General features: G+C 46.5%; 1 protein-coding gene across 1 annotated transcript in view; it reads right to left on the bottom strand.

Annotated features, from left to right (window-relative positions):
• Positions 1–428: 428 nt before the first annotated feature.
• The window catches only part of LOC142296911 (alpha-1,4-N-acetylglucosaminyltransferase-like), a 114,860-nt gene continuing 104,030 nt past the window's right edge, over positions 429–11,258 (bottom strand). The window contains exon 2 of the mRNA XM_075341024.1: positions 429–1,333. Within this exon, the coding sequence (XP_075197139.1) occupies positions 743–1,333 (591 nt within the window). The 3' untranslated portion in view covers positions 429–742. The remainder of the gene's footprint in view (positions 1,334–11,258) is intronic.

Raw genomic sequence — 11,258 nt, 5'->3', positions numbered from 1 at the left:
CATTCGCAGCTGCCGCAGCAGCAGCCACCGCAGCCCGAGCCCCAGCACAGCTGTCCCAGCATGGCAGCACCAGCCTGTGCTGCAGCCCAAACCCCAGCCTCCACCGCAGCAGCAGCAACCATCACAGCCCGAGTTCAAGAACAGCTTCCCCAGCACGGTAGCACTAGCCTCCGCCGCAGCTCAAGTCTCTGCTGGAGCCTCAGCCTCCGCTGCAGCCCCAGCCTTCGCCACTGCACCAGCACAGCCTCCTTCACCACCGCTACTGCCTCCTCCGGTAAGACACCACCGGATTACAAGATGGACCCCATTTTTTTCACCTTTTTTTGCTCTGAATTTGGGGTGCTTCTTATAATCTACTATGTCTTTTAAAATGGAGAAATATGGTATATTTAATTATGAACAAGTCCATAGCTTTTAATTTGTATGTTTCAGCAGTTATACATTTTTGTAGTATTTGGTAACAATAGGTTTATATTACATCTGCGAATTTACAAACTCAAATTTACATTAATCTGATACTTTATTGACATTTGAGGATGTAATAATATAGACACTGTAATAGAGAAATAAAACATTTTGGGTGCAATTTTATAAATTTAGTTATTGATCCTTATGAGTGTGTTTAAATGTTAACTGAAGATGTTTTGCGAGTTTGGCCTAACCAGAATTTATGGTATGTGCAAAATTAATATATAAGATTGATTGCAAACATTCAAAAATAGATAGTCACAGCGTGTAATGTTCATTGGGATGTGGTTTCATTCCTAAGTATTGCATTATATACAGAAGGACAGTATTCTTTGTAGAGATATTCTACTAACGTGTTACTACCAGGCACCATAGTAAGTTTTGCATATTTGTTCATGTAGTTCCAGAGATGTAAAGCATAGGAGTCATTGAAAGTTGTCATTTTGTCCCAAACCTTGTAATATTCTCTCCAAGAAGTGTACAATATAGGGTAGAAGCGTTGGGGATTGACGTAAGTAAAGTTTCCACACATGGCATCTTCAGTTCTATTAAACTTGGGTAAATCACAAAATGTTTTTAAATTCCGGGTAAAGAGACGTGGCCCCTGCTGACCCCATACTGTGCCATTATATTTCTCAACAAAGTCCTCCATACATTGCCGAGTAAAATAATGATGAGTAGAAAACCCAAAAGCACTGTTGCCAGTAGATTTAGAGTGTTCTGCAGCTAGAAAGTCTTTAATCGGAATGGCTCGTGTTGAGATCATGTCCGTATCCAGATATACGCCACCATACTTCCATATCAGAACTAGTCTGCAGCCATTAGAACTGTTGTTCTTCCAGTAGGGCTGTTTCTTTGGATCAATCTGAAAGCAAAATAGATACATTAAGAGTATGGATAAGCAAACTTTAAATGTCCATACTGAACACCTGTTGTATATGTACCACACCTGAACACAATCTTTTGTATTTCAGGTTCCTGTTTGGGTTTGTCACTTGAATAAAACTTGCTGAGAGGTTGCAAAGCAGACAATAAGCAAGATTTTAGGTTGTGAGCACTTCCGGAGGCATCGCAGCCATGCTAAGTATTGTCATCTCTGTGATTGGTAGGTGCAACCCGTAACTGTATAAAGGCCGCCATTTTGCGTTGACTATCATATGGAGAGTACGATGTTGGAGTGAGGGACAGTGATAGGCACATATTGTCCATAAATAAATACATTGTAGCGATAGGACGCTGTAGAAGTGAGAGACAGTGATAGATGCATGCAAATTAAAATCCAATACAGCGCTGCATCACACAGTTTTATGTAGTGCAACAAAACAGCAGCTTCCAAGTGGTGTAATCTGTTAGCTCAATCTACCAAAAATCATAGTGTGTACTGTACAGCGTGCTTGGCTGTGTGAATATCTCTGCAACCTCATAGTGCATGGCATCATGTAGCTTGGCATAGCACTCCAACACAGTAGCTTATAGGGGGTGTAATCTGTTAGCTCAATCTAGCATAAACAGACTTTCTACAGTGTGCCTTGCAGTGTGAATATCTCTGCAACCTTAAGCTGGTTCACACATAGCGACAACGACAACGACATCGCTGTTATGTCACCATTTTCTGTGACGCAACAGCGACCTTGTAAGTCACTGTTATGATCGCTGCTTAGCTGTCAAACACAGCAGATGCATCAGCGATCATAACGACACGCATCGCTGTGGAAGCGATGCTGCGTTTGGTAACTAAGGTAAATATCGGGTAACCAACCAAAGTGCTTCTCTGGTTACCCGATATTTACCTTGGTTACAAGCGCACACCGCTTAGCGCTGGCTCCCTGCACTCAGCCACAGTACACATCGGGTAATAAGCAAACCTTTGCTTATTTCCCGATGTGTAGTCTGGCTATGTGTGAAGGGAGCAGGAGCCGGCACTGGCAGCGTGAGAGTGGCGAATGCTGTAACTAAAGTAAATATCGGGTAACCAAGGAAAGGGCTTCCCTTGGTTACCCGATGTTTATCTTGTTTACAGCTTACCACAGGCTGCCAGACGCCGGCTCCCTGCATCCTGCTCGCTTCAGTTCGTCGCTCTCTCGCTATCACACACAGCGATGTGTGCTTCACAGCGAGAGAGCAACGAGCAAAAAATGAAGCAGGACATTCAGCAACGACCAGCGACCTCACAGCAGGGGCCAGGTCTTTGCTGGATGTCACACACAGTGACAGCGACGGGACGTCGCTGCTACGTCACAGAAAATGGTGACGTAGCAGCGACGTCGTTGTCGCTAAGTGTGAACCCAGCTTTATACTGCGTTGCATCATGTAGTTTGGCATAGCACTCCAAATCAATAGCTTATAGGCAGTGTAATCTATTAGCTCAATCTACCAAAAATAATAGTGTGTACAGAGTGCTTTGTTGTGTGAATATCTCCAGAACCTTATACTATGTTGCATCACATAGCTTGACATAGCACTCCAAATCAGTAGCTTACAGGCCATGTAATATGAAACCACTTAACATGTCCAGTCTGGAATTTGTCGGCTCAAATTATATCGCAACATCAGATCTCGGTCTTATACAAAGGTCTCAATTTTTGCCCCACAAATAAATTTGATATTTTTAAAACACTACTCGACATTAACAAATTTGCAAGAAATCTAACTCTTAAATGCCATTTTGATATTGACTTTGCATCACATATGAACACTGATTGCTTGTTTAAGGCGGGCTTTGCACGTTGCGACATCGCAAGCCGATGCTGCGATGTCGCACGTGATAGTACCCGCCCCCGTCGCAGGGGCGATATATTGTGATAGCTGGCGTAGCGAAAATTATCGCTACGCCAGCTTCACATGCACTCACCTGCCCTGCGACGGCCTCTCTGGCCGGCGACCCGCCTCCTTGTTAAGGGGGCGGGTCGTGCGGCGTCACTGCGACGTCACACGGCAGGCGGCCAATCGGAGCGGAGGGGCGGAGATGAGTGGGATGTAAACATCCTGCCCACCTCCTTCCTTCCGCATATTCTACGGAAGCCGCGGTGACGCAGGTAGGAGATGTTCCTCGCTCCTGCGGCTTCACACACAGCGATGTGTGCTGCCGCAGGAGCGAGGGACAACATCGGACTGTCGCGTCAGCGTAATTAAGGATTACGCCGACGCTGCAGCGATGATACGATTATGACGCTTTTGCGCTCGTCAATCGTATCATCGAGCCTTTACACACTACGATGTCGCATGCGATGCCGGAAGTGCGTCACTTTTAATTTAACCCCCACCGACATCGCAGCTGCAATGTCGTAGTGTGCAATGTACCCCTAAAGGGAACCAAACATCAGGATTTTCGTGTATAAGGTGCAGCCAGTGCAGTAATGGCACTATCAGGCACAGTGTGTACATACCATTAGGGTGCAGCTCGGGTGTTTAGTCAGTGAAATTCAACTTTATAAAGTTTGAAATTTCGTGCACTTTTTGATTGACGTGTGCACCTCTCTGTTAATGTCCGGGCCGGTTATGCACGTGTTCCCCGCCTCCCCGCGCCTCCTGTTCCTCCCTCCTTCCCTCTGGCTGTATGTAAATTTCTAATCTTCAGAAACATGGCGCCGGAGTGGGCCTCTGCGTATAGCGCTTATCTCCGGCGCCATGTTTCTGAAGCCCGCATTACACAGCTTGGTGTCTGAGAGGGCGGCGCATGCGCCCTCGCTCCTTCAGATCCCGTTGTGACCGCGGGAGCACGTGCGATCACAACAGGACTGCAGAACAGCTGATCGGAGGACGCGATCAGCTGTAGCTAGGATGACGTGCCGCCTCAGAACACCGGGCCAGGACAGCAGCCTGCCAGCGACATCGGGGGTCAGGTGAGCTAAGTTCACATTGGACTCACATGACCCCGTGATGGCAGTGCTGCGAGACCCGGTCACGGTAGTGATATCGGGCGGCACTGTCTTCACGGAGTCAGGTGAATGAAATTACTAGCACCTGTGATGTCATTGTCCCAGCAGGCACGCACACATTATACACACACTGCTGTGTGTGCGCCCCTGCGTTGACCTGGGCTCACCTTCTGAGTTCCAGGTCACTGCAGGAAAGCACTCACAGCTGTGTGTATAATGTGTGTATAATGTGTGTATGTATATATGTGTGTGTGTATATAATGTGTGTGTGTGCACGTGCGCGTATGTGCATAATGTGCGTTTATATAATGTGTGCGCGCGCGTGTGTGTAATGTGTGTGTGCACGTGTGTATAATGTGTGTGTGCGCGTGTGTATAGTGTGTGTGTGTGCGTGTGTATAGTGTGTGTGTGCGCGCGTGTGTATAGTGTGTGTGTGCGCGTTTATAGTGTATGTGTGTGTGCGCGTGTATAGTGTGTGTGTGTGCGCGCGTGTATAGTGTGTGTGTGCGCGCACGCGTGTATAGTGTGTGTGTGCGCACGCGTGTATAGTGTGTGTGTGCGCACGCGTGTATAGTGTGTGTGTGCACACGCGTGTATAGTGTGTGTGTGCGCACGCGTGTATAGTGTGTGTGTGCGCACGCGTGTATAGTGTGTGTGCGCACGCGTGTATAGTGTGTGTGTGCGCGCACGCGTGTATAGTGTATGTGTGCGCACGTGTATAGTGTGTGTGTGCACGCGCGCGCGTTTATAGTGTGTGTGTGTGCGCGTGCGTGTATAGTGTGTGTGTGTGTGCGCGCGCGCGTGTATAGTGTGTGCGCGTGCGTGTATAGTGTGTGTGCGCGTGTATAGTGTGTGTATAGTGTGAGTGTGCGCACGCGCGCGTGTGTATAATGTGTGTGTGTGTGTGTGTGCGCGCGCGTGTATAGTGTGTGTGCGCGCGCGTGTATAGCGTGCGTGCGTGTATAGTGCGCGCGCGCGTGTATAGTGTGCGCGCGTGTATAGTGTGCGCGCGCGCGCATGTATAGTGTGTGCGCGTGTATAGTGTGTGTGTGCGCGTGCGTGTATAATGTGTGTGCGTGCGTGTTTAAATGTGTGTGCGCGCGCGTGTATAATGTGTGTGTGCGCGTGTGTATAATGTGTGTGTGTGCGCGCATGTGTATAGTGTGTGTATAGTGTGTGTGTGTGTGCGCGCGTGTATAGTGTGTGTGTGTGCGCGCGTGTATAGTGTGTGTGTGCACGCACGTGTATAGTGTGTGTGCACGCACGTGTATAGTGTGTGTGTGCGCACGTGTATAGTGTGTGTGCGCACGCGCGTGTATAGTGGGTGTGCGCGCGAGCGTGTATAGTGTGCGTGCGCGTGTATAGTGTGCGCGCGCGTGTATAGTGTGCGTGCGCGTGTATAGTGAGTGTGCGCGCGTGTATTGTGTGTGTGCGCGCGCGTGTATAATGTGTGTGTGCGCGTGTGCATAATAGCGTGTGTGTACGCGTGCGTGTGTAAAGTGTCTGTGCGCTCGCGTGTACAGTGTGTGTGCGCGCACGCGTGTATAGTGTGTGTGTGCACGCGCGTATAGTGTGTGTGCGCGCGTGTATAGTGTGTGCGCGCGTGCGTGTATAGTGTGTGTGCGCGTATAATGTATGTGTGTGTATATAAAATGTGTGTATAGTGTGTGTGTGTATATAGTGTTTGTGTATATAGTGTGTGTGTGTATAGTGTGTGTGTGTATAGTGTGTGTGTATATAGTGTGTGTGTGTGTTCAGAGCACGGTATCTTGTATGCCGTAGCGACCGCATGATAACACAGGCCTCACTATTTGGTTGTGAATTTGGTTAACATTATTCAGGTGCAGAAAGGGTTAACAAATTTTCAGTCAGTGGCTCTGAGGTATTCTGGCTCTGACAGGTTTAGTCTGGTTTTTGCGCGCCTGTTTTGCTGCCGGCTGATTGGATCAGCTGGCAGAAAGTGCGGGTAATTTTAACTATAAAAGTAGCTGCTTCCGTCAGCTGGCTGTCAGAAGAATTGAAGATCAAGAAGAACAGCGGATGGAGAGCCTGCTACAGGAGTTCATGAAGAGGGCGAGCGAGGACGGCGGAGAAGCCTGGCTTAAACAATGCCTGGCGGTGCCCAGGCGGCCAGCAGAAGCTGAGGAAGAAATGGACGGCGACGCTGCGGTGATTCAACTCACCGCTCCTGAGGAGATGGCAGAGCTGACTGAGGAAATCCCTGCAAGGAGGAGGTCCCAGAGACGCAGCAGCTTCCTCCCCCCGACGTCATCGTCCAGAGAAGAGGGGAATGCCGGAGCGGAGTTATCACCGCCCATCTTGTCTGCCGGGACTTCAGCACGTCATCCTCCTGCACCCGGTCATGTGTCCAGGAAGAGGAAGAGTGGATCATCTAGTCAGCGCCGTCGTAAAAGCGCGGCGCTGACCCAGGGATTTGAAAATCCTAGCAGGAGCAGGGCTGCACCAGCAAGTGTGAGCGTGCCGGAGGCCGGAAGAGCGACGGGGGCCCCCTGGTCTGACTCCCCGTCTGAAGAAGATGATCTGCCAGCTGGAGTCAGAGAACAGGATCATCAGCGTGGCTCAGCTGCAGAAGCTGGAATTCCAGAGGAGGGCCGAGGATCGCAGAGCAGAAGGAGGGGTGAGATGTTCAATGTTCCCTTGTCTGTCTCGTGTGTCGACCCTCTGTCTGTTAGTATGGAGTCTGTAGTTAGGAAGGTGTTAGGACAATTGTTAGCAGGGGGAGGGACGCCTAGGGGGGGTAGTGCAGCCCCTATTGGTAGTCAGGAGTCCATGTCATTGCCTGGTTATTTATTTAAAGAGGCATTGACATGTGACTTGTCTCCCCTGGGTTTTCATCTGTCGCAGCCAGTTAAAGAAAAGATTTATAAGGGGGAATTTATTGATTTATTTTCTCTGCTTCCGTCTAACAGAGATAATGTTAATAAAGAGGATAAGACGGAGTTGGATGATAGGAAGAAAGGTCCCCTTAGATCTTTTCATAACTGGCTGCAGGCATTTTGCATCTTTTCCTCTGTTTTAGGGGAAAGGAACCCTTCTGTTTGTTCGGGGTTATTTCAGCACCTTGACAGCATACTGGAAGCTTATCGCAGCTTCGGCGGTCAGGCATGGCTGACTTATGATGAGAGTTTTCGTCAGAAGTTAGCCATCCATCGCAGTATGCTGTGGGGTCAAAAAGACATCGGTCTTTGGCTGAATCTGATGCTTCCTCAGAGAAGCCAGTTTGGTAGACAAAGTATTAATAATTCTACTGTTAGTAAAGGATTTTGTTTCGCTTACAATGAATCCAATTGTAAGTTTGCATCTAACTGCAGATTTCGGCATGAGTGCTCCTTTTGCGGGGGCAATCATGCCGTCATCAAATGCTTTAAGAAACAGAATCAGAATAACCAGCAACAACACAACAGTAAAGAGCCCATTTTTAAAGGCGGCGACTCTAGTGAGGTTACAAAACATGCTGGGATGGTTAAGGCGCTCCCTAGACAGACAGAAGGCTGATACTAAGGGATTATCATCTTCGGGTTCTTATATTAGTTTGGCACATCAGCTTAAGGAAGATTTGTTTATGTGGCGGTACTTTTTCGGCGGGAGTTTTGAACTTTCCTACGTTTTGTAGTTGTTTTTGGTCAGGGTGGGTACGGTTTTTTGTCAAGGTGAATTCGTATTTGAGTTTTGGCGCAATTATTGGAAGGTTATTGTTGTGACGGTCAGTAGTACGGGAATGTCCTTATTTCCAGTTTTGCGGTTGGTTGAGGTCTGGGGTAAGTTGTGGTCAAATCGAAGGATGCTGTTGGTATCAGATAGCAGGAATCAGACAGGGTTAATAAGTTGGACAATGCTCTGTCTCTGCAGGATCGGGAAGAACTTTTTTGTATGGAACCGATGGCAATTTCTCTCGGGAGCCCGTGCCCAGAAGCTTTATGGATTGTAGTGATGGCTTAGTTGTTTCGGCTATTAAGAGGTCTATTGCTGATTCAACATGGGCCAGGTATTCGGCCGCATGGTTAGAATGGCAGAATTTTTGTGTTTTTCATAAAGTGGATTGTTTTCAGAGTAATGTGGGTTTAGCGCTTGAATTTCTGGATTTTTTGATGAGAAAGAATTTAGCGGTGGGGTCAGTTTCTAATATTTTTTCAGGTGTGTCTTTTTTCTTGAGATTGCATGGTCTGTTGTCATTGAAGAGTTTTTTCCCAGTTCAACAGGCATTGAAAGGTTATAGGAAAAGGACGTGGAAGCCGGATAATCGTAGACCTATTTCTCTTAAGTTATTGCTCTCATTGTGGAATGTGTTGCCATATATTTGCGTTAATGACTTTGAGTCAATGGTGTTTAGGGTGGCATTCGTTTTAGCATATTTTGGAGCTTTTAGGATTAGTGAGTTAGTTTCTGTTAGTAGGAGTCGGTTGTCAGGATTGATGTTTTCAGATGTTTTTGTTACTGATAAGTCGTTGAGGATTTGTATTGGTAGGTCTAAGTCTGATCAGGATGGTTTGGGATCAAACGTTAGGTTATTTCGGATAAAGAATTCAGTTATTTGTCCTGTCTCCAATGTTAACAATTGGCTTCAGATTAGACCTCCATTTGATGGGGCGTTTCTTATCCATCAGGATGGGAGTCCGGTGACAGTGTTTCAGTTTAATTCAGTTTTTAAAAAATCCTTGATTAAACTGAATCTAGAGCATCTTAAACTGTCATCCCATTCTTTTCGTATAGGGGCAGCTACAGAAGCAGCCATAAGGGGGTTACCGGCTAGTAAAATTATGGGGATTGGGAGATGGGAGTCAAAGCGTTACAAAATTTATGTCCGTCCAAGGTTGTTAGTATAAAATTTCTTTTTCTTTTTTGTAGGTCCCATTGTCATTTGGATAGTGGGACACTCTTACATATTTTGGGCCAAGAGAAGAGCATCAGGAAGGTCATATGGAGAGAATTTAGCCATTAATATTGAACATTTTAACATTTTGTGGTACAGCGTTAGAGGTATGAGATGGGACAGACTGATGAAGGAGATGAGCTGTTTAAAAACATTGTGGCCTTCTCCAAATTTAATCATTTTGCACTTGGGTGGGAATGATATTGGAAAAGTGAAAACTCTTGATCTGATTGCTGCCATGCGAAGAGACCTTTCAATCATTAGGTCATGGTTTCCTGATGCGGGTTTGGTCTTTTCCGAAATCGTTCCCCGTTTGCAGTGGCATTGTGACAGGCTGAGGTTTCGGGAGCGGATTCGGAAAAGGGTAAACCGTGCCATGGAAAGGTTTTTACCAGTTATAAATGGGTCAACCTACAGACATCTTGATCTGGAAGGTTTTCTGAGTGGCCTTTACAGGGATGATTTAGTCCATCTGTCAGACGTGGGATTGGACATATTCAATTTAGGGCTCCAAAATTGTATCGAGAAATGGCTGTGATATTTGTTAGTGGGGGTGGGCCAAGGACTGTTAGTCCTTGGCGTTTGGGTAAAGTCGCCAGTTTTACTGGCGGACTGGTTATTTATGGTATATGGTTATGGAAGAATTTTAATAAAATATTGGTTTTAATTATTTATTAATTAATTTATTTATTATGTAACCCTTAATAAATGTCACGGCCATTTTATGCCATTTACTTTATTCAAGTGTGGTGTCTTTAATTTAATGGGTAGGCCTTGTGTTGTCATGTTCAGAGCACGGTATCTTGTATGCCGTAGCGACCGCATGATAACACAGGCCTCACTATTTGGTTGTGAATTTGGTTAACATTATTCAGGTGCAGAAAGGGTTAACAAATTTTCAGTCAGTGGCTCTGAGGTATTCTGGCTCTGACAGGTTTAGTCTGGTTTTTGCGCGCCTGTTTTGCTGCCGGCTGATTGGATCAGCTGGCAGAAAGTGCGGGTAATTTTAACTATAAAAGTAGCTGCTTCCGTCAGCTGGCTGTCAGAAGAATTGAAGATCAAGAAGAACACCCACCCCCCCCCCCCTGGAGAAAGACTACTTCATGAACTGCTCTCGTCGTGACATTTGTTAGTGGGAAAGTCGCCAGTTTTACTGGTGGACTGGTTGGTTATGGACTTCTTTTTGAAAGTATTGGGTAAAGTCGCCAGTTTTACTGGCGGACTGGTTATTTATGGTATATGGTTATGGAAGAATTTTAATAAAATATTGGTTTTAATTATTTATTAATTAATTTATTTATTATGTAACCCTTAATAAATGTCACGGCCATTTTATGCCATTTACTTTATTCAAGTGTGGTGTCTTTAATTTAATGGGTAGGCCTTGTGTTGTCATGTATATAGTGTGTGTGTATAGTGTGTGTGTATAGTGTGTGTATATAGTGTGTGTGTATAGTGTGTGTGTATAGTGTGTGTGTGTATAGTGTGTGTGTGTATAGTGTGTGTGTTTGTGTATAGTGTGTGTGTGTATAGTGTGTGTATAGTGTGTGTGTGTGTGAATAGTGTATGTATAGTGTGTGTGTGTAGTGTGTGTATAGTGTGTGTGTATAGTGTGTGTGTATAGTGTGTGTGTGTGTGTGTGCGCGTGTATAGTTTGTGTGTGCGCGCACGCGTGTATAGTGTGTGTGCGCGCACGCGTGTATAATGTGTGTGTGTGCGCGTGTGTATAATGTGTGTGTGTAGTGTGTGCGCACGTGTGTATAGTGTGTGTGTGCGCACGTGTGTATAGTGTGTGTGTGCGCACGTGTGTATAGTGTGTGTGTGCGCACGTGTGATAGTGTGTGTGTGCGCACGTGTGTATAGTGTGTGTGTGCGCGTGTATAGTGTGTGTGCGCACGTGTGTATAGTGTGTGTGTGCGCGTGTATAGTGTGTGTGCGCGCGCATGTATAGTGTGTGTGCGCGCGCGCGTGTATAGTGTGTGTGTGTGTGCGCATAGTGTGTGTGCGCGCGTGCGTGTATA

This window comes from Anomaloglossus baeobatrachus, chromosome 3, assembly GCF_048569485.1.
Source record: "Anomaloglossus baeobatrachus isolate aAnoBae1 chromosome 3, aAnoBae1.hap1, whole genome shotgun sequence".
In the NCBI taxonomy this organism is placed as follows: Eukaryota; Metazoa; Chordata; class Amphibia; order Anura; family Aromobatidae; genus Anomaloglossus; species Anomaloglossus baeobatrachus.
The sequence above is the reverse complement of the archived record's forward strand: the minus strand, read 5'-3'. Positions and strand labels throughout refer to the sequence as shown.